Source organism: Blennius ocellaris (genome assembly GCF_963422515.1).
Source record: "Blennius ocellaris genome assembly, chromosome: 9".
NCBI classification, from domain to species: Eukaryota; Metazoa; Chordata; class Actinopteri; order Blenniiformes; family Blenniidae; genus Blennius; species Blennius ocellaris.
Window position 1 is genome coordinate 7,430,148 of NC_137658.1, and position 24,820 is coordinate 7,454,967.

At 40.0% G+C, this 24,820-nt stretch overlaps 1 protein-coding gene across 1 annotated transcript in view; it reads left to right on the forward strand.

Moving 5' to 3' along the window:
* Nucleotides 1–2,794: 2,794 nt before the first annotated feature.
* The window catches only part of pcdh11 (protocadherin 11), a gene marked incomplete at both ends in the record, with an annotated part of 117,901 nt that continues 95,875 nt past the window's right edge, over nucleotides 2,795–24,820 (forward strand). Inside the window, 2 exons of the mRNA XM_080502502.1 lie at nucleotides 2,795–3,334; nucleotides 9,261–11,768. Coding sequence (XP_080358628.1) covers nucleotides 2,795–3,334; nucleotides 9,261–11,768 — 3,048 coding nt within the window. The remainder of the gene's footprint in view (nucleotides 3,335–9,260; nucleotides 11,769–24,820) is intronic.

Genomic DNA, 24,820 nt, shown 5'->3' on the forward strand with positions numbered 1-24,820 from the left:
GAATCCAATGAAAGTTGATAGAATATGAAACCTAAATGTGTTTTGCTGCAGGATGGTCGAAGGTGGCATCGTGTTTCTCTCATAAACGAATTAACATTGTAGTTTCACTTGGGAACTAGAACACTTTATATATCTCTTTATCCTAATGTATTTGTGAAAACTAGTGAAATACTGCTTTCTGGCATCACATTAAGTGCAACATTGTCTTTTTTTGTGACTACATTTATGCATCGACATGTGCTCAGAGTGGAAAACATACTACACCCCTTCATCCTGCAGAACATTATTGTCACTTAGAAGAGAGAGGAAATCTAGATCATGCTTTGATCTTTTCTGTTTTTTCACTTCAGCGAATCACATCCCATTTAAGGATGTAATTTAAACTTCATTATGCGTTGTGCGAGCTCAGCCTTGGACTGCCTGGCGATCATCACAGTAAAGCAATTGCTGCTCACTCTCAGTAAGATGCACACTTCAAAGTAAAGTGTGTCGCAGTTACTAATAGGAAATATCTCGTCAATATTTTGACGTGACATCGTGGGCCTGTCTATGCTGTATATGTAGAATGAGTAACCCTTACACTGATCGATGTCAGCCATGTTTTTTTTTTTTTCATCCAACAGTTCTTTAATGAGTCTCATGTGACTGCTTCATGAAATGTGTGAAGCCTGTTTTTACACATTTTATGAATGCTTTGCAATTGTTGCAGATTCAAAAACCAGCTTAATTAAATTCTTATTTTTAATCAATTCCCCCTTTGTCAGTGGGCCGAGAGCTTCAATGGCTATGAGCGCTGTTGCCTTGCCAATTTATTGGACCCCTGTAGTGCAGTTTAGGTAGTCATACCTTTTATACCAGATACTATTTGACTCATGTAAATGGATGGAAATTTCATAAAGTAGCAAATATTATTATTCCCAAATAATGATTTCTGGTCCTTTGTTGCTGCAGGTATGTATGCAGTTTAATGTAGCAATTTTGATTTGTTAGTGTTATGGCTGTCACACACTTTTACTATTCATTGAAGGAAATTGATGTAGGATTTCAAGGAAGCCACCTTGCGAAAACAAACCAATATCTTTGGGGAAAATCATAAGAGATTAACAAACATGTCGGGAGCTGGTGGACCTACGCACAGCACACACAGTAGAATATGAGTAATGGAACTATTAACAATTAAATAAATTGCAATGAGTACAGGTGGTCAGTATTGCTTTGAAAAGTAAATAAAACACACCTATGAAGTGATAGCTCTGATATGTTAATATTGACTAGAATCAAACCAGAAATTTAAATTATGTTCTTTTGTGAAAACAAAAAAAGTCAAATGGAATGTAAAAGCCCATTGATGCCTGTGTGGCCAGACCTTAACAAGGATTTGTTTAATTCTGGTGAAAATGAAAGGCATACATTTGTGAAATATATCTCAAAAGGAGTTAAATGAATGAATAAGTCAGCTAACAAACCACTTGAAGTCGCTCCCCTTGTAACTGACTATATAGCCTACTAATTAACTGGTGGAGAGCAGTCAATATTTTATACTAGCGTATACTGCCAGGGCAAGTACTGCAGAGTATGATTTCTTCTTCATATTACAGTGACCTACTTGGGTTTTGGCACTTGGGGTTCTTGCCCTTTGGCAAGCGTTCACACATATAAAACAGTGAAATGACTTCGTTGTGCAACGGCATCAAATGAACTGGTATTCACCACGCAAGGACGTATTAATGAATAATGCTCAGTTATGGCTAACCCATCTGTGCTGGATTTTTCTCCTCAGGGTTTTATTACCACTCTGTAGTAACTGCAAACAGTAGTGTTTAAATTTGATATTGGTGGGGAAAAAAGCATCTGTGAGGATGTAATGAAGTCGCAAATAAATGTCGCTCATTTGACTGATGGTGGCACCAAAAATTATTTATTTTTTAATTTCTTTTAATTTTCCTTTCAGTTCGGTTGCCATGAGCAGTGCTCTTATCGTGCTGTGCTAGTTTACACACATGGGCGTTCATGAAATATTTGAGAGCTGAATTGTTTACATTCAGAGCAAATGAGGCTCTCCATTAATAGCTGCTGTCAAGCAGTACGACTGTGTGTGTGTGTGTGTGTGTGTGTGTGTGTGTGTGTGTGTGTGTGTGTGTGTGTGTGTGTGTGTGTGTGTGTGTGTGTGTGTGTGTGTGTGTGTGTGTGTGTGTGTGTTCATGCATGCATGCACCAAAGCTTAAGGCTTATTTCTGCTTCCTACCATTGAGCTGAATTCTGGATGTGAGCTGCACTTTGGGAAGATGCTAATTCACCATATTGACTCCGTCAAATTCAAAATGTGAATCAAGGCTTCTATGAGACCAGTGTTTTTCGAGGAAGGTTGCTTATCAACATGCTTTTCAAAGCAAACAATTTTGTCAGTGAACTCGGCCACTTTTATGCTTCTCAATAAAAACCTGAAAATGTTTATTATGGCCATGAAACGGATTGATGGAATGCATGAACTACTAACCTTTACGTGCCTGCTCGCTTGGTGGATGTCATCAAAGGTTAATTGTGTAAAACCGCCATTAATTTGTACTCAAAGACATGGGAAGGATGTTGGCTCATAACTAGTTTGGATAAAGGGGTCAAGTTGAGACATTCTGTCAGAGAAAATAGTACTAATTACCGTTGAACTTGAATGCCATGTAATTCTCTTTACTGACTTTCCATGTTGTGTCTCTTCCTTTTCTATCTCTCTCTGTCATGTCTTTCTCCTCTGGTAGAATTGCTGCAGTGGAAGAGAATCGCCCCTCTACTGTTGAGTATGGACTTAGCAAGTCGAGCTCATGCGCTGGTGGTCTTGCTCACCTGTGCAGTCTTACTATGCCAGGCTCAGGAGAGGGACTACACGGTGAAGGAGGAGCAGCCCGAGAATGTTCGCATCGGAAACCTTCGCAAGGACCTGGACCTCAACCTGGACCCCAACATCAGGCTATCTTCTCCGCTGCAGTTCAAACCTGTGTACAAGACAGGTGACGTGCCTTTGGTGAGGGTGGAGGCCAACACGGGGGAGATCTTTACCACCAATCACAAAATTGACCGGGAGAAGCTGTGTTCAGGGGTCTTCACCGAGAAGCGTTGCTATTACGAGATCGAAGTCGCGGTTCTGCCAGATGAGATCTTCCGATTGGTCAAGATCCGCTTCCTGATTGAGGACGTGAATGACAACGCGCCGCTGTTCCAATCTACTGTAATAAACATCTCCATCCCAGAGAACACAGCCATCAACACCCGATACCCGGTGCCCTCAGCATTTGACCCCGATGTAGGAATCAATGGGATCCAACATTATGAACTCGTCAAGGTGAGAATTACTCGTGGTTCGTCTTCTTCAGCATCACAAACAAACACTAATGGAGTCCTTGTTGGAATGGAGTAAAACCTTAAGAGAAAGCAATTATTGTAAAACTTTGAACGTTATTCTGATGAAGCAATGCTACTCATGCCTCGCCTGTATCCTGAATTGGTTCGATAATTGATGAACTGCGAGCTGTAATTTGAAAATTAATCTCAAAAACATTCAAGTATCTGAAGAGATGCATTCCCAAGAGAAGATCCACTCCATTGAGATTAAAGTTGATAGATTCTATTACTGCATGTCTGCAATCTCATGTTGAGACCGAAAGTAATTTCGTACAAATTAATTAGAGTGAATTAGTGATAGAGACTGATAGTGAAAGATTTTACGCACAGGGGCCTTTTGATTCTTCAACTGTGAGCAAGTTGCTGGTTTACTTGAGAGACTTGTATGAATTACAAACAGAAACTATTATAGTCATACATTTAATTGACCGCTAATTGAAAAAGGTACTAAATGACTTTTGTATTTTATATTGTAGAAACAATTACAAAGAATAAAAACAAGATAATAAATACAAAATTAATTGTCTCTTTCGATGGCTGTGTTCAATGCAAGCAGAATATTCAGCACACAGTATATTCATTAAACTGACATTGCTGTGCCTGCAGCATGTCGCCCGTCTATGTCAGCTCTGATTCATGGACTATTCTTAATTAGTATAATGTCGTTCTTCATGGCTTTGTTTGTTTGGGATTTTTTAAGATGCCAGATAATAGTATTCAGACCCTGCATTCATCTGTTCTATAAATCAACAACAAACTGCGGTGCATAGTGAGGGTACTGCTGCAATATATGTGTAAACAAAAGAAATTAATTTAAACCCTGCAATGAAAATATGACCTACTTTTTCATAATGTGGAATATGTTGCAAAGCCTAAAACACTTTATGCCAGCCATTAATAATTTGAAATGCTTTATTTCATTATGGAAGGAAGCTGTAAAAGCGAGCAAGTTTTCATCCTGTACTGTAATATCAGTGGGCATACAGTCAAAAGTGCAGACACAGCACATATTGCATATCCAATTTCTAGCAACAGGTTACAGGGACTGAACACGGCAGATTAAAGCAAGTGAGAAGGAGTGAGCAGTATTATGTTATTATGTGTCTCGCATGAAACCAGGAAAAGCTTTTTTCATTATCTAATTGATGTTCTATTATGGTGTGTAGCAATATTCGCCAATATTCTGTTACGTAATGGATCCTGCCCTAAATTCAGAAAGGAAAGATAATATCATATACCATTTATTTACAGACGACGTAAGACTTAAAGCTTTTGGAATAGATACGCTTTGGGGATGTCTTAAGTTTATACACATGACGTGAAATTAAAGCGGGCGATGCAAGCACGCTGCAGGAAACCCAAAACACAATAAATACAGAGAAGTTGTTGTATCTGAAATAACAGCGTGAGACAGAAATGACAAGTCCGTCTTGGAATCTCAGATGAAGTTAACACTGTGCTGGAATGAAAAGAATCACTGCTGTCCGCGTCTGCCTTGAATACCAATTTGCATTTTTAAAGAGTCTACCCACTGCCAAGACCTCTCCAGTGCAATGTCCTGAATTGTTCATGCCTGGAAAATCACCAACCAAATGTTCTGCTCATAATGATGATCATCTGCAATAATTTTCTTTGCCCTTTTCACAATATATAGCTTTCTAAAACCTGTGCCTAGGCGGTGGTTGTATTATCTTTTGCAGGAAATTCGTCTTACAGCAAACTTGGCTCTGCGTGCCTGATTCAGTTCTTCTCATTATATTCTCATTGTACTCGAGATTAATTTCCTTGTGCCCCAATGTTCCATATGAGTAAAACACAGGGAGAAGTGTTTAAAGAGCCAGAGACATTTACAGCCTTTGGTATCTTTTATTTCAGAAGTGCAGGAGAAAGCAAGGGGTTTAGTGGGGAAGGAATGTGCAAGCATTTCCTAGAATAGCTCTTGGCCGCTAAGCCACCCTTGGACTATCTTTGTATGGTCCTGTGAGATTTGTCTCCAAAGCTCCCTTAGAATTATAGTTTGCCCAGTTTTGTTGTGTTGTGCTGGGTATGGTTCTTAAATTGCTACGAACTGCTTAACACCATAGACGCCATTGTCCACGGTCTGTCACTGCCCGTAGTTTGAGTTTGTAAGAGTTGTCATCGCAATTGACTAATGAAAGAAGTCTGGTAACCTTTTTGACAAACTTTGTCCTTTTCCAAAGCTAAGAGAGACAACAGGTAATTTCATCTTATAAAGTCCTCCAACTCTGAACATAATGGCTGGTAATCATTCTTTGAGCAAAACACTGCCATCAGTGCAGCAGTGTGTTACGTCACCTGAATTGTAGAATGGTTGTCCCAAGAAATAGTCAAGGTCAGAGAAAGCAATCACATGCATGGATGGAGGAGGACTGACATGAAAAGGAGATTCAATCGCTTTATACATTCAAATAATAACTCAGATCAACACAGTAAAAACACAAGTAAGTTCTAAAATAAATTCAGCTGATGATTTTTGCTATAGATTTGCTTTCTGCAAACATTGATCTCTTTCTTTCTCCCAGTGATGTCTGATTGTGAAGGATCACATTAATCCAGTGCCAGCATCTTTTCAGCACATTGAAGTGGTCAACTTGTTAATATCACACCATTCAGATAAATGCTCTGTTACTTGGTGTGTAGTTTTCCTGACTGATAGCCAAGGTGATGAAGTGGACATCTGTTATTGTGGCTGGACAGTCTGGGGACCTCTTAGATTCACTCTTCTGCCACCTTTCTAGGCATCTTCTGCGGTAATTTCCAAGGGCAATCCACTTTGTGTATTTGAAATATACCTGAGCTTTTTGACTAGATGAAGCACTTTTTTCTCAAGTGCTTCAAGTGTTGTTCTGACCAATTTTATTCTCAAAATAATTTGAAGATGCAAAATGTATTCAGTCTTCAATCCAAAGTAGCAAGAATAATTTGATTAATTCATTGCATGCTTGCCTATAGGCATTCCATTTTGAGGGAGAGAGTTCACTGTCAAGCATTTCCACTTTTCATTAGCATCCTATTTTGACACATTATCTTTTTCTTGGGTTTGACAAAAGAGGCAAACAATTCCCAGGTTCGTGTGTGTTAATTATATGCATGAGATCATAGCCAGGGGCAATGGTGGGTGAGGGATCGAGAAAAAAGAATGAGTGGAGAGTGAAAGAAAGGAGGGAGAGCAAGAAAGTGAGTTTATATCAGCATTATAAAGCGGTGCTATAGCTTGTGATGAATACTACTCCCTATTTAGTCCCATCCTTGGGCATCACCATGACTGGAGTCGCCCTCATATATTCACACCCCAATCTGAGTCTCCTCTGAGTTTTAATAAGGTCATCAACTTGACTGAAAGATTCCTCCACAGATAATCTGAGGCACTGTCTACAAAATGGGGTTCAGAATCAACCTGTCCCCACTGTCAACCACCTCTGCTTCCATCAGTGTCCCTCAATCATTTTCATCTAAATTAGCTAACTCTGATTGAATTGCACACTACACAGACCTCCCATATCTCCGATGCAGTGCCTCCAGTTTGCACACTGAGACCTACATGCAATGTGGTATGAAAAACAACTTATCTCAGTTAAAAAAAACAAAAAACAACTACAACTACAAAATATGTATCTGGACAGTGCAGGTGAGGCAAAAGAGTGAGGAACAGTATTGTGTGCACACTGTCGTTCAGGGAGCTTTGTCCTTCTTGCTCAGCCTTAAGGTTTTGCAGTAAGTGATTCATGCTACTATTTGGCCTTTTCTTAGCCTGCCCTAGATCTTATCACAATCCACCAGACTAATTCTGCATTCAGGAGGATGCACACCCTGAGAGATAGCTCTCTTCAACTTATTGAAATGCGGTGAGTGCTGTCTTGTCAGTTGTAAAATTGTGTGAAACCAAGACAAAAGCATAGAGGAAATGCTAGCTCATAAATCATTGTGCAGCATTCCCTTTGACACATTCTAACTCAACATCCTACTATTAACATCAGGCTTTGCCAAATATCAGGGCAGATACTGAGCTACTGTGGCGAATCCCTGAACTATTCAAACAGCTGAGGATTGGGGAGCTCTGTACGGATGGAGTAATTCATAACAATACAGCTCCCACAATGTTTTCCTGAAACTTTCATTTACAACAGTAACAGTTCTGGATTGTGCATAAAGATTTAGATTTAGAGTTAATCCATAGGGCAGTTCCTTCATATTGTAACGCAGTTTGTTATGCCATGTCTGTTTCTCCCTACATGACTTTTGCTTGCCAGAAGTATCACAAAATAAGGTCTGAAAGATTGTTGCTGCAGTGTTGGCTGTTTTAAGTAGTTCTGTCAATCACTGACATGTTGACAACATTCCCTCAGCAAGCAATTTTTCAGAGTACACAATAATTTACATGCTGCGGCTGCACGTTTCCTTGTGAGGGCTACAACACCGTGTTGGCACAAGGACAGTTTGCGATTTTGAAACCTACTCAGGACTCCTGTGCTCTGAATTTTGGTTGAAATGTTCATCCCTTGAACAAGGAGAATGTATATATCTTAATCTCATTTGATAGCTGTGCCTAGACAGAGTAATCTCTTCCAACATTATGTGCAGCATGAAGCTTATCTCTTTAAAGAGGATGCTTTTTCTTGTTTTACCATGAAACTGCTTCTGACTGAAAGAGCTTCAAAGGGCTTCTTTGTTTCATAATGTGCATGCAGCTCATTCACAGGCTTGATCTTCTTCTTATTTCCTCCCCCTTCTCTCTTTCTCCTCCTCTCTTTTTCTGTCACTTACTTCTCTCCTCCTTTCCTCTCTCTCTCTTGCTCTCTGACATGCACTCTCTCTCTCTCCCTCCCTCTCTCTCTCTCTCTCTCTCTCTCTCTCTCTCTCTCTCTATCTCTCCTTTTCCCCCAACATGGATCCATACCGTACTCCATTTGAAATTGTAAACATTAATGCTAGTTTTTTGGATGGGAAGCAATTACTCTTAAAAGCCAGTGCCAGTTCCTCGGGTTTCTCGTGTGGATTACTCATGCATTTGTTTTCATTTTCCTCAGGCATTACTTTTGCCTTGCTTTAGCTTTTCTTGAGCAAAAAGCTTTTTTCTAATATGCAGGATTTTTCACTCTCCTTCCCTTAATCTATGGCGATCTGGTCTTGTGGTCTATTTAAATAGGAGCTTGTTGGTGTGTCTCTGTAGAGTGCGGTTTCTTTCTTCTATTATGAAGTCGAAATGTTGTAAGGTTTCCTGCTCCATTCGAACATGACACAAGATAGGAAGGAAGAGTGAAATCTCATTTTAGTAAAGACAGAGGCAATCTCATGAGGAGGTTAAGGAGGCAAATGAATCCCCTCAAGCGGTAGTTTCTTGGAGAGGTGGAGGGACTGGATTCATGACAATGATCATTCATGGTTTGAAAGGATTAATTAACTGACATTTGATATTGTTTGCTGCATTTATTTTATAGTTGATGTCATAAAAAAAATAAAAATGAAACTAGAAATAGTGTTTTGCACATTGACAGGGATCAGTATGAGATGAGCGGAGCACTCACAACAGAATGTGTCAGGCTGTTAAACATGTTCTTGAAATTCATCAGAATGCATGAGGGGGGCTTCAAGTGAACCAGCATAACCTAAGGAAATGTCTCAACAAGCTGTTCCCAAATGCAAGCTGCTAAGACAAAAAAGCACTCTATAGCACCAGTATATCTTTCTTTTCTTCACCTAAAAATGGCAGTATGTGAAGCTTAATTCATGGAATTAATTGGTATAATCAATGTAATAAAAACTTCCAAATGGTTTTCTTAACTGTTATGTGTGTGTGTGTGTGTCATACAATCGAGTTAACTAAACATAATGTCTTGTCTTTGCAGAGTGTCAATGAATTTGGCTTAGACATCATTGAGACCCCTGAAGGTGACAAGTGGCCACAGCTTATCGTACAGCAGAACTTGGACCGTGAGCAGAAGGACACCTTTGTCATGAAGATAAAGGTTGAGGACGGTGGCAACCCTCCGAAGTCCAGCACTGCCATTCTCCAGGTCACCATTTCGGATGTCAACGACAATCGTCCCATCTTCAAGGACAGCGAATTGGAGGTGTCGGTGCCAGAGAACGCTCCAATGGGGACGTCGGTCGCTCAGCTTCATGCCACGGACGCAGATTTGGGTTCCAATGCACAGATCCATTTTGCCTTCAGCAACCAGATCTCTTCTTCAACCAAACGTCACTTTGCCATCAACAGTTCCACAGGACTGATCACTGTGAAGCAACCTCTGGACAGAGAAGTAACTCCTGTTCATAAACTCATCGTGCTGGCCAGTGATGGCGGCTCCACCCCTTCGAGAGCCACAGTGACTGTTAATGTAACGGACGTTAATGACAATGTTCCTTCGATAGACACTCGCTACATTATCAACCTAGTTAATGGGACTGTTCTGCTATCTGAAAATGCACCTCTCAACACCAAAATAGCTCTAATTACTGTTACGGACAAGGATGCAGAGCTTTATGGCAAAGTAGCTTGCTACACTGACCATGATGTTCCTTTTCGGTTGAAACCTGTCTTTAATGATCAGTTCCTGCTTGAGACAGCTGCCCCTCTAGATTATGAGACGACTCGAGAATATGCAATTAAGATAGTTGCTTCGGATAGGGGGACACCCCCTTTGAACACTTCTGCTATGGTCTTAATCAAAATCAAGGATGAAAATGACAACGTGCCCATTTTTCCCCAGCCGGAAATCCAGCTTTCCATACCGGAGAACAATGACCCCTCGACACAGTTAATAAAAATCAGTGCCACTGATGCAGACAGTGGACGTAATGCTGAGATTATCTATACCCTTGGCCCCGATGCACCTGATGGTTTTAACATAGACAGACGGTCAGGAATTCTCTCTGTTGGCAAACGACTGGACAGAGAAAAGCAGGAGAGGTACTCATTCACCGTCATAGCAAGAGACAATGGCTCTACATCCCTGCAGAGCAATGTCACTGTCAGGCTAATCGTCCAGGACCTTAATGACAACAGCCCAGCTTTCACACACCCCGAGTACAACTTCTATGTGCCTGAGAACCTGCCTCTCTATGGAACTGTGGGCTTAATCACAGTGACTGATGCAGATGCTGGAGATAATTCTGTTGTAACCCTCTCCATTTTGAACGGGAAGGACAATTTCATCATTGACCCTCAAACTGGTGTGATCAAACCCAATATCACCTTTGATAGGGAGCAGCAAAGCTCCTACACATTTATGGTCAAGGCTGTTGATGGAGGGCAACCTCCAAGCTCCTCCTATGCCAAGGTCACCATCAATGTTGTCGATGTGAATGACAATCGCCCTGTGTTCGTCATCCCATCCTCCAATTACTCCTACGACTTAGTACGAACCACCACTACCCCTGGTGCTGTGGTCACCAGAGTATATGCCATTGACAATGACACAGGTATGAATGCTGAGCTGCAGTACAGTATCATCAGCAGCATCATCATCACATCTAGGGTCTCCCCTCGAGGTCTTTTTGCCATCGACAGAACAACGGGTAACATAACACTGCAGGAGAAAATAGTAGCAGCTGATCAGGGGCTGCATAGGCTGGTTGTCAAGGTCAAAGATTTAGGTCAGCCTGAGTCATTACATGCCATTGCCCTCATTCACTTGTTTGTCAATGACACTGTGTCAAATGCTACCTTCATCCAAGAGCAGCTGCGGAAAAGCATGGAGACACCTTTGGACCGTAACATAGGGGACAGTGAGGTAACACCTCAAGCTAATGGATATGTGATTGTTGTTATAGCCATCATAGCAGGAACTATGACCGTCATCCTGGTGATATTTGTGACTGCTTTGGTGCGCTGCCGGCAGACACCCAGACACAAAGTAGTACAAAAGGGCAAGCAGAGTGGAGAATGGGTGTCACCCAACCAAGAGAATCGCCAGATCAAGAAAAAAAAGAAGAGGAAGAAGCGATCTCCCAAGAGCCTTCTGTTGAACTTTGTGACCATAGATGAATCCAAGCCTGACGACCCCACCCATGAGCATGTTAATGGTACGCTGGATCTCCCTGTCGAGCTTGAGGAGCAAACCATGGGGAAGTACAATTGGGCGACCACGCCTACCACCTTCAAACCCGACAGCCCAGATTTAGCCAAGCATTACAAGTCTGCATCCCCTCAGCCTACCTTTCAAATTAAACCAGAAACTCCTGTGGCCCCAAAGAAACACCATGTGATCCAGGAGCTTCCCTTGGACAACACGTTCGTGGTGGGCTGTGACTCACTCTCCAAGTGCTCGTCGACTAGTTCCGACCCATACAGTGTCTCAGAGTGCAGCTGTCAGGGGGGATTCAAGACTACGGGGCAAATCACCACCCGACAGGTAATTCATGACTTCCTTTTTAAACCCACCCACACTAGTCCCTCCTCACACTCCCCTCGCAGTCCCCTGGTAGGTGATGTGAAAAGGGGAGGGTGGGAGCATAGAGCTCGGGGATTTTCAAACACAGATCACGATCATGTCTACATGAATGTCATTTGCACTTAAAAGTATGAATGCTCAAGAAACAAAACAGATGAATAAAACATTATGTCACAATTACAATGATGGTCTTTTTCACTTCGCTCAGTTTAATTATTGTATTAATTCTCTTTTATAAGCAATCATCATCGCTTAATCATGTACCAAAATACATATGTAGGTTCATTTTATATTCATTAAAAGGTTGAGTGACATCTTCAGTGCAGTTATTATGATTAAATTCCCTAAACTTCTTTGTAAACAGTAAATGACTTTGTAGCCTGATTTTAAAAAGAGGCAACACTATTCGAACTGTCTGACGCATTTGAGTTCAGGGGCAAATAAGCCTTTGCACATTTGGCAAACATGTTTAAACAAGGCTTGCAAAAAGCGTTAAGACGCTACTCATTTCATCAAGTATTCATTTAGGCAAAATTTGTGAAGGTAATAATGCAAAGCAAAAACAAAAAAGTGCCCTTGATGTGCGAAAGCATGAAAAAAAAGTTCACTTTTTGGTGGATTTTCTGCTCAAAATGTTGAGTGCCGTCTTAATTGTGCCAGTGAGGCATTGTGGGAGGAAAACTCATTTGAATGCCAAGGTACAGCGCAGGGCTTATGATTCCCTAAGAGATATGTGCCAAATGTGAAGTGCCCCAATAAATAAAAGCTGGCAAGGGAAATAAATGTAAATCAGAGGTAAGGAGAGGTGGCCTTGCTCAGTACTGACAGCTAGAGCAGAGCGCTGTGGGGAAGACTGAGTAGTGCTCTGGGCGGGGGGAAGGGGTCGGAGAGATCAAGGTGACGCAGAGCCTTGAGACCAATATACTTAAACGCCAAGGGAGCCGTAGTCCATAAAATAAAATAAAAAAAACCTGGCAGGCCAATGTTGCATTCAGCTCATAAATGCTCTACTTTAATGTCCCCAATTATTGGTGCAAATGGCATATGTTTATACAGACTTTTTACATTCTTTAAATTAGCTCACAAAGAGCATGTGACGATATCACAACAAAGGTTAGCCACATCAATGTGTCACAGGTTGTGTTTGACAGAACAATGAAAACTGCTATCGTTGTCTCCCTAATATGTGACAGACTATGTTCGTGTTGATATTTGACCTGCCATCACACACAACACAATGGAATTAATCAAGGCTGACTAGTCTGTATGTGGTGTAGCAATTTATTCATACTGATGCAAGTGCCGCCTTAATTTACACCTCCAGCTGATTTGTTTAAAACCATTTTATTGCTTTTTTTAATTTGCTTGTTTGTTTGTTTTTTTTTAAGATTTTTGGGGCAAATATTTTGGTTGTTTCCGTGTTGCACTGCCTTTCATTTCTGTTACTGTTTTGATCATGATTATCACAACTGCCATTCATCCAATTTTGGGTCAATTTCATGATATTGCATCAATAATTGATTGTGTTTGATGAGGTGCCTGCTTTTGTTTGTGTCTAGCCTCATGTTGCACAGAGTTTGGTTCAGTTATTCCTTTTTGCCCCAAGTATGTTACTGTGTGACATCTAGCCAGCTTATATCCCTCCTATCATAGTTGGAGTAAATGACTGTTGATCCTGTGAAGTATTGTACTTAGGCTAATTTATGAAGACACCCACACAGAGTTGATAGTCATTCCCTTCATCCACCTTTTATTTGAAACCCCAGTTAAAAGCTATGCTCTGCCATGGTGCATTACCCATAAGCCTACTACATGCCCCCGGTACCGAAGATTTAATCCATAATGTGTTTATACGACACACTGACGAGTTGTCAGAAAGATTTTCCCACCGTACTGTCAGTGAATTCCCTGAAATATGCAAAAATGTGCAGTCTGCATTCAACAATTCTGAATTATCATCCATTACGGATTTTAATTGATTTTCACTTATTTTGGTGATCAGAGGGGGAATTTTGGGGTGAATAATTTCTGATCGTTGAATATATGATTCGTAAACATTGCCTAAAATCTTTAGTCTTTTTCCAAGGTATATTTATTCAATGATTTAACAGATGACAAGTATACAATTTTAGATTTCTGTGCCTCATACTTATAGTATTTGATTGTTAGATATATGTAAAAAGTCTGTTCTGATTGATTCTACTTAACAGCCTCATTTTTCATTGATGTTAAGCTAACAATACACCTAATTTTTTTCTGTCCCCTTAAGCAATTGACAAGTGATTCATCCCACTTTCGACATTAGATTTCCCACCAGTTTAAAGTGTGCTTATTTAAAGCCTGAGTAATGGAAAAAAATAGCAGGAAGGTTTGCCTGATGAGAATCAGTGGCTGAAAAGGTTAATTAAATGCACTAAAGGGTTAATCACTCGTAATACAGTATGATTAAAATCACTGTAATAGGTTTGCGAATGAGGCTGATAAGTGAAGGGGGAAAAAAAGGCTGCCGTCCTTTAAGATGATCAGGGATGCCACAAAATATCATCGGGTGAGTCCCGTTCTTCGGATCCCAAATGACAATAGATGACCTGCAGCCACAACTGTTGAGGCTGTGTTGCAATATCTCCGTTTGATTTAATATTTGTGCGTCTTTGAAACGACTCTATTTTCAAAGTGTGAAGAAGAACCCTTAAAAACAGCACTTCTTCAAAAGGTGTGGATTTTGCTTTCATGTGATGAGGTAAAAAAATAAAATAATAAAAAAAGAGAGACAGAATATCTGAGCACAGTCAAATGTGTAAAGCCTTACTTCAAGTGTGGTTCTTAAAGCAAAACTTGCATTTGGTCTGTAAGTGCTAGCTTTTCTGTCTCTCTTCATCATAATACCAAACTCCAAAAAGCTGAGATCACAGGCAGGATGTTGAGTTTTTTTTTTTCTTTTTCTTCCTCAAAGCGACACATAGGGCTTTTAGCGCCTTTACACTGATCTCTCATTGCCACACACCTAAAGTGGGTGAAAACAAAGCAAAGACAAAAAGCCCACCCATGGAATAATAATGGGACGGAACACAGGAGAAGATAATTATAGTTGAAGGTCACCAAAATGTTTTCAGGGACTTTACAGATGTAGCTGATGAAGAGTAAAGCGTATAAAAATACTTCAGAGACTTCAGATTTGCGCCACCATATGGGTTCATTACACCGCGGGAGCTGTATTTGCAAATGCAAACCTCCTCAATTCCCTCCCATCTCTTCCCATTTTCTTTTTTTTTTTCCCTTCTTTTTTTAATGTATCTCATCATTTTCTTTTAACCCCTAGCCCCTTGATATTAGAGGTCAATCTGCCTCCAGTGATGAGGAGCTCTTGTGAGAATATGCGCTTTGGAGGAGGCAGATCAAATGACTAACTATGCTTGAGTGATCTTCGACATCACCATTAATATGCAGAGAATAAAAGTGGCTTTTGTTTGGCCGATCAGTCTGAGGCCGCAGTGCAGGAAAGACAGCTGTGTAATGATGCCATCCTCTACAGACACCATAGAGGAGAGTGTTGTGTTTTGCTTTGTGGTGTCATCTCTATCATCTTTGGAGTTTAGTTCTGTGCATCGTAGACATGAATATTGTTTGACTTGCGGTATTTGTAGTTTGATATTTCCTTTGTGCTGGAACTTTAGCTAAATTTGTATCAAATAGGTTGAAGGGAGGTGCTTAATAGTGAGGAGACTGTTAAACTAGACTATTTTTGATATTTATATATGTGGGTGAACCTTTTGGCCTTTGACATTATTTGGTTTTTGTGCTTCCATCAAGACTGGCCTAGCTAAGAATGTTGATCTAGTCTGATGTGCTTATTTTGTTATTATAGCAGTTGCTGTTTGTGATTTATCATTCTTTTTTTTTCATTCATGATTTTTTTGTTTTGTTTTGCTTTGCCATTACATCTATAGTCACTTTGCCTTGCTGGTGCAAAACATTAAGAACATTTTTTAAATCCATGTCAGCTCTCCAGTACCAACATTCACAGAGGTGTTGCTAACTTTGTGTGGAACAGAAAAAATTGATATTCTGTACATATCAGAGGATCCACTGGCAAGGATATGAATGAAAGAGTGGACCTAAATTGATCCAAATGTTTTTTTGAGGGGAAATGAAGAGTGCTGCACTAGTGTGGTGGGAGAGAAAAAAAATAAAAGACACAATTTGGGAGTAATAATTGGATGAGATTGCATGCTCTGATAAGTACAGGAAAATGCACAGACATGTGACACCTGTAGCATTCTTCAAGGAAACCCGACAAGATAATAACTTGATTGTCAGCCGCACCTTGAAGAATGCTAAAATTAAAAGATCTATCTACTTTTTTTTTCCTTTTCCTTTTCTCATTATTATTCAGTGTTCAATTGTAGCTTCACACGATACGACTACACACCCCAGGCTGCTCAGAGCTCAATGATATTGTAACTACAATCTCCCTATATCTGTCTGTCTCTCTATATTTCAGGAGATGGCACTGAAACCACCACACTATGGCACACTCTGTGGCACAGGTACAGCTCGCTCCCACAGGATTAAAATCAATCTCTAGCTCCCACTACCTAAAGAGAGAAAAGAGAGAGAAAAGAGAGAGAGGGCAGAGGAAAGAAAAGAAGGAAGGCAAGAACTGAAGAGGTGACACAAGTACTTTTACTATCTCTACAGCCTCAAACCCCACCTCTTCGTACAATCCAATGAAAAGATGAATTTTGGGAAGTGGGGGCGGGGGGGGGTCTCGTGAAAAAGGAGACACGCTTCTTGTTGCTGCCTGAAACTTGACAAAGCTCCTCCTGTGAACCTGTTCAAAGTTTGAAATGCTTTATAAGTCTGATGCTATTATTTCCCTGTGTCAGTGAGGATGATATTGTATGCCCTGAACCCTCCTCAAAAATTGTCCCACTTCAGCACCCACTCTGTAAAATAGGTGTCAAATACAGTCAGTAGATCTGTAAAGTATGTTTATATGTATGTATGTATATCTATCACAGAGTTGATGGTGTTTATATTTATTGATTGCATTTCTTTGCTTTGTTTTCAAAACTGCCTGGTGGCCATATTATTTTCTTACTTTCGATTTCTTTTTTTCTTTTGTATCATTTGACGTTGCTCTAATTGAGCTTGCTCATGGAACTAATGACTTACAATGTATTTATGCTGCAAGGCCTGCAACCTGTAGGCTTACATTAGTAATGAGGTCACACACACACACACACGCACGCACACGCACACGCACACGCACACACACACACACACACACACACACACACACACACACACACACACACACGGTACATCATCCGCTATCAAAATTCACCTCTTTCCGTCCCACTGACAGCGTTGTTAGAGACAAGTGTGGCCGCCGTTGTACAAATTTGCGTGACCTCCACGGCTGCATTTGCGGCTCTTTACAGCCGTGCTACTGATCGCCGCGCCGTTATTACACTGGTAGGAATGGCGGGACAAGTTTAATACTTTGAGCTAAGCCACAATCACAAGGGACTAACTGCTGGGGTTATAATCAAAAGCTGTTTATGTAGGGCAGATTTGACGAGCACTAAGCCTAACCTTTTGTGTGTTGCTTTCGATTCCCAAGTCTGAAGTGATTTAACCTGTGAGATCCACATTAAAATGACTCCAGATGGTTAAATCAAGAATAATAATAATAATAATCCTCAGGCAGTTTTTTAATATGGGTTGGTGGGTTTAAGCAAAAAAAAATTGACTTTGTGCACTTATTTACACTGACATCTAAAAAAGGAAAAAGAAAAAAAAATCTGATTACAAAAATGCCAAAATGAAAAGGTAATCCAGGATTCAATTTAAGAACAGCAATAAGTTGCCATTTGACAGTAAATCCACTATGCTGCAATTAATGCTTTGTTGGCCTTTTTTCTCAGAGCATAGGATCAGTTTTCTCTACAGTTGTCGAAAACCCATATAATCATCATTGCACAATGTCTCCTCAATAGAGTCATTTCTGCAGCATACATCAGTACCTGGCTTGGTGGTTTAGCAGCATTGTTGTTCAATAGTCCTGTTAATTGGTAAGTTAAAGACTTCTTTGATAGTAAGGCCTAAAAGGCACTTTCAGTACATACATATAACCATAGAATTAGAGTCATTAAAATGGACATAGCCTGTGTAGTCAATTAGAAATGTACAGATGGACTGGACCAGAGGCTGTTTCCCCTCCTGTAAGAAGCTATATATAGTTAAATGAAATTACTGCACGGACCAGAAGCCTTTTTGATTTTGTTCCAGTCATGTTATTTATGGTTGTACAGACTATGTCTATTTTAAAGCTTTTAATTTTATGTTTGTTGCCTCTTTGTGATGAGGCAGGTTGATATTATTTAAGGAGGTATGTTCATGTAATTATGGTATCAAATGTATTCACTACTGCGTAGGAGCCACAGTATGAATTATACATAGCATCCTAGCACTGTGTAATAATTAGATTTGCCTGATCTTTGGAGAAAAGAAAAAAAAAAAAATCCAACCTGGGGAGAGCTTTCATCCTTGTAAGGGAGACAGAAAACCTCACTTTTATTCAATGTGAAGTACAATATGCACCTTACATGATCTTTGTAATTGACTTTGATTTGCCAGTGTGGAGAAAACTGTAAATGTTTGTTTATGTATGTGTGCGCTTCTGAAATTTATTAAAGTCTTTTGCATTGTATTGCATATTTTTGATGACTCTTCTTGTTCATTTTGAGCATTTAACGGGAGCTTGCATCACTCAGTTCAGTTTTCCACACACTATATTGTGTCTGCTTGGTTAACCAGGGAGAATTGAGGCAGAACGATGGAGATGAATCTGGTGTTTTGACCCATATGAAGTGAATTGGCCTAACAGAGTGCAATAGAAGGGATTATATGTGGTTGTGTCGTTTGGGTCACCATTGATAGTCCCATTCCATGTGTCAACACAAAATATAATCTGACAAATAAAAAAAAGGGGGGGTGGACTTACTTCTATATTCTGCTTAAGTACATCTATAAAATACATGAAATAGAAATAATTCAGATATCAATCAGTAATTATGAACAGATTACAGATTTTTTTTTTTTTTTTAAGCAGTTGGATACATTCAGAGGAACACATCCTTTTGAAGTATGTAGACAGAAAACAGCAGAACAGAAGCTTTTTCGGTCCAACACCTTTTTTTGGTTATTGCCTTTTTGGTTTCCCCACCATGAGAGCTGATAATGATCAGATGATAATGATAACGCAGCTATTATCATCTATAATAGTGCACAAACACAAGGCTTTACACATCTGAGGGAGATTGATGCTAGAGGGTACGTTAACCACGGCTCAAATATTGTGTTATGCAGTATTTATGCGGATTTGATCCAAAAATACAGACTTGAAAGGCATAAAACAAAGCCTGCACAGAGACAACAGAAAATGTTTAATTGCTTATCAAAGTTACTTCATATTTTGAAACTGAGCGAGAGCTAATCAGTTCCCTTGGGAAAAGTGTCCTTGGTGATTTGAGAAAATGGTACGCACTCTGGAAGAGCAATCTGATATAGAGAGAGTGCATAAATGTCAGCTTTCCATTAATAGATAAATGTAAACCTTCTAAATGCATCATCTTTATTTAAAAATAGAGAGCATGGATGGATCATAAGCTGGATCTCTTTGAGGTAAATTAATTGTGGTTTGATTCTTCATGTTATGAATAATTAGACAATAAAATGTTTTCAAATGAGCCATGAATAAATAAATAAATAAAAAAAACATACTCCAACAAAGCCTCAGCATTAATGAGTCTTAACATTTGCGCATGAAGATAGAGTAGGCGATAAATGGATTTTTCTTCTGCTTGAGAGTACAAAGTCAAAGATGAGGAAAAAAAACCTAAGAAAGGAGGAAGATTTAGTGGAAGTAACAGTCACTGGTCTGGTTTCTAATTGAAAATGTCTTTGATGTGTCTTTCAACCATTCTATTGTTCCTCTATTTTTTTTGTAGAAATGTGTGTTTTACTGAAGCTGACACTAAACACAAGTCCAGAACATTTTTAATAGCTATTAAATGATCTATATGTTGTCCCGAGGCTTCATTACAGCATGTCACAGAGGGAAATGTTTCCGGACTCTCTCTGTTGACATATTGATTGACGATTTATGAGGCCGTAGTATTCAATTTCATCTAACAGGCCAGGAAGCCAGTTATATATGACTTTGATTACATATAATGCAATGATACGGCTGCAGATGGAGTACCTTATCCAGACCTACACACCAGAGCTCACACAAGCATGAATTCATTCATTGTGTTGTGGTGGTGCATATGGTCCTCATTAATTGCTTTTTTTTTTTTTGCATTTCTTCATCTATACTGTGGCTAAAGGCTTTTTAGATTTATGTAATGTGGAATGTTTAGATGGACTGAAATAATCATGCATGTGGGTTTAGTTAAGAATAATGAGCTCAGAAATTAATCAAAAATCACATGTGTATTCAGTTATCCCCAGAAAAGCCTGCACGGCTGATGCAGTGATTTGGTTTAACCTTGAGAACGCAATCAGTGTAATCAGTACCTCGCCCCTGTTGTAATTTTTTTTTTTTTTGGTCTATAACAAAATACAACACAACATCTCAAATGCAAAAGAGATCCAGAGATAACAGAATAGAGATATTTTGCTTGCGTCACTTTGATTTTACAAGTGACTTACACTCTCTGCTGAGATCACCGTCATTGGCTGCAGAGAGTATACAATGACTTCAGATTATTTGAACAGTGATTGGTGTCTCAACTTCCTTATGAATTTCAATTCAGTAATCTGCGCATCTCTTCTTTTATTACTTTCTTTATTTTTTAAAAATCTATACGAAAACAATGGTAGTAAAACATTATTGCTATTAGTTTCATCTCTCCCTGTACCTTGCAAAATTGTCTTTGATCACGGTGGCAGCCATTCATCTTTTCATACATTTTTTATGCACGAGCATATTTTTAATGGTCGCATTAGATACATAAACGTACCTTCATCACGCTTACATTCTGCAGTTCCATTTACAGCTATACCGCCCTTTCGGATGTGTATTGAAATAAAATAAATGCTTTGAATCTCAGATGTCAAATGTAAAAAGGCTTCTCTGGGGAGGCGTAGTCAATTTAGCAAACAGAAAGCATGTTTGGGCTATGTTTTGAAATTGTCCTGAAGCTATACTGCCTGTCTAAGCAGAGGGTATTTATGCATGGGCTGTGCAGTGGTGCAGGAAACAAGAAGATGCTGTTTTACTGTTGCACTCCACTCAAGGCAACACTCCACACAATTGCTGCCAAATCTCTGCCAAACTGAATAATTCAATCATCCCCCCCATAGCTGCGGTGGTCGAGCTACCTTTGTGTGTGCAACAATCAAATCAGTGTGGAAGCCCGCCGAGTGGTTCTTTCTGAGACACTGAGTAGCTCTACAGCCCGGAGATTGTTTTCATTGAAAACAATTCTGTTGATTAAACGAGGTGTGACTGTGGAGCAGGAATCTGAAGAACATCGATTGCTTGTACAATTGTTTGTTCCTTGTTAAGAGTGTGATCTAAAACAGTAGTTGCCGATAGTGTGCAAGGGGCAGGTGGTTCGCCGGGGTGCCCACGAGACGGTCAATGTGCTCCAGTCTTCCCCTCAAAGATCCCAGGTAGACCAATATAAGATTGTCTCTTGGGTAGGATTTAAAAAAAAAAAAAAAAAAACAACAACAAAAAAAACAACAACGACCTCTTTACTAACAACCAAATAAAATATATTTGGAGATGTAGTTGCTGGCGGGTTGACATGGTTTTTATCTGTGCTTGATTGTTTTTTTTTTTGGTTTGTTTTTTTTAATGTTACTCGAGTTGTAACGGAAGGGATAACAGAGCATTACAAGTGTCTCCCAGAGTATGCTACCCTCCCCATTCCTCTCATCCCACCTCCCTTTGAAGTCATCACGTGGTTTCACCCTTAGTTGTGCCTATGCACATCAAACCATAATCCCCCGTGGACACAAAGACTGTAACAAAAAGCCAGTGTTGAAATGATCATGGTCCATTGACTGCTTATTGGAATACCAAGATCCTTTGTAAATCAGCAACAGGGCCTCGGTCACGTAGATGTTGTTTGTACTGAAAGTCGTCTCTCATTCAACCTTCTTTTAAGCACACAGTGGAAACCTGTCCAGTCATCTATCATGCTGTTGGGACTAATGAATGTGCTTTTCGTAGCAATGTCCCACTGTGGGTCATTGTTCAAAAACGGTGTGATGCTGTCAAAGTTGTGTAACGCTGAGGCTCTTTTCTGAAGTGTTACTAAGCTGTAAGAATAAATGTGTAAATCAGCGTTCAGCAGTCAAAACTTGACTACATTTGAGGACTTGTTCGCATTCCCAGTGCCAGGGCACAAAAACCTGCCGTTCTGTCAAAAACAAAAAATCCAGGCAGATAGAAAGTACCCTTTGGCAATGAAAAAAAAAGGGGGTTGTTTTTGAATAGATGTGTCGCTCACACATCTACATCAGTTAAAGTACGTTTTCAATGTGAATACCTCAGATACGATTTTTGCATATCTCAGTCTAGGGTGACTTCTGTCATCACATGGTTTCTTATGAAGACTTACCCACTTTTCGGCTGCAAAGTTCATCATTTATTCCCTACACTGAGCGACATGTCAGCGGCCTCAAATCAGAAAAAACAACAATTCCTGGAAATGCTATTCCAGCTATGATTGTCTATTTTTAAGGACGATGTCATGTTAAGATACATGCATGTTTGGAAGCGGGACAAGGCCAGTCTGGAAGGCAACAATTTAAAGACGTTGTCCAAGGAGGGCTCTGTCTGTGTCCTCCTTAATCCTGGTAATCCCCGGACAGAATTCTTGATTTGTCTTTGTAAAAGAGATTGAGAGATGATAAGATGCTCCTCCGCCTCCTTAGAATAGCTGATAATCTGGTTTCAACAGAGGACTCAGAGGGTATTTAGCCTGCCTTAACATTTGCCCAAGCAGATGGCGCTGACAGGGGAAGGCCCAACCTTAGCCTGCAACCCCTCCCTCTCTGCATGGTCCACTTTGGGGGGAAAAAGAACAGTGTGATGATAATCAATGTTGTTTATTTTGCTGCTTGACTCTTTAAGTACTTTCAGCCAGATTATAGGCTTTTGCAGGGGATAATCGGAGACGGCAGACAATTGCCTTTTTTTTCTCCACCCTGACAGTATCCCCTCACGAATGCGTAAAGAAGGCGATTTAAAGTAGATGCCAACTCTTAATTCCTGATTAGTCCCATTGCACACCCTGTTAAAATTAACTGGACACTGCGCTAATCACTACATTTCAAACGCGAGCTGTTGTGGTGCCGTCAAAATACCATATCCAGCTGTAAGAAGGCATCCCAAGAGTGATATCTCCATTAATACTTATTTGAAGCCGCCTGTTTCTCAGTGGGTTCTATCGCGCACACAGACACACACACGCACACAGGGAGCGAGCGAGTGAGAGAGAGAGAACGAGAGAAGGAGAGAAAGAAAAAGAATCCGGAAATCTACTGAAGGGTGATTCTAACACTTCAGGACTGAACAAGGAGTGTTGACCTACTCTGAAAATAGATGGAGACAAGTTCCTCCCCATCAATGTTGTAAAGTCATAAAAAAAAGAGAAATAAAGTGGTTGGTATTTCAGCTGCATGTGACATCATCCACACTGAATATGATTCTTGTTTTCCAGTTCCTCCCATTGGCTGAAGCTGCATACGCAGCATTTCATTGTCACAGCTACAGGTTATAATATCACAAATTCTGTTCAAACTACTGAAATGCAATACCCCTGATAACATGTAAGCTGTAAGCATGACCACATGTAAGCCACTAAGTCGTTTATATTGGCTTCCTAAGCCCACCTCCATAACCTAATGCCCCTGGCAATCTTCTCAGCTTGGACAAGACACCTGCATCTAAAGCATTTGAACAAATGAGATCAGCGTATTGACTAATTAAAGCGGTGCATGACATAAGTGGGCTGACTGAAAACGTTTGGATGCAGAGAAGGGCTGTTTAACGAAAGAATTTGATGCATCCATTCTTGTCTTTGTGTATGCGGTTGTGTTCTCTAACAGGATCTTGTACATAGCTGTCAGGCTCCGTCTGGGGTAGAGACACAGAGGAAAGCAGAGGCCCCAACTGCATCCCACTCAAACATATATACAGAGAAAAGTTAATCCACACGTACACAGCGACAAGCGGATATTGTGTGTGTGTGTGTGTGTGTATGTGTGTGTGCTGTCAAACAGGTCAAGCAGAAAACTCTGAAACAAGCATTTGTGGGTAACATTTTTTTTTTCAGAACTGTCTACATTAGACACAACAAACACTATGCGATGCAGTTGCAAATACTGCCGCAGCTTGATATTTTTGTGTCACACCTACCATGATTAATGCTGTTATAGCGTTTTGTCTCGTTGTCAGTGCTGCTCTTTTTGAGTGCATCCTCAGAATTTAAATGCACACGCTACATGACATCGAGCTTGAAAAGTAATATCTACAGGTATACGTGGAGCCATTTTGAAAAAAAAGAACCACGTGAATTTAATGTTATTTGTTTGGAACACATTCCGCTGTTCATTCCGCTCGCTCACATTTTTACCTGCATTAAGACTCTGTGAAGCAAAAACCACAGTATTGTGCCGCAAAACATAAGCCACAAACAATATTTTGACCTAAATGCTTTTGTCCACCTGAAAAAAAAAAAAAAAAATTACTTGGGAAATCTTTTTTTGTTTAAAGTAAGAAATTGCTTTTAATATACAGTATTAACTCAAATAAATTTTGGCTACATCGCCTGGGAACAAATTCCGCAATAAGTTGGAAAGATGACTATGGCTTCACACATGAAAGGATAAGAATTCTGGGCTATTTTGAAGACTCTTCTTAAATAATGTCTGTAATATTCAGCACTGGTCATTAAAAATGTATGTGTATGCAATCTTCTTCAAAA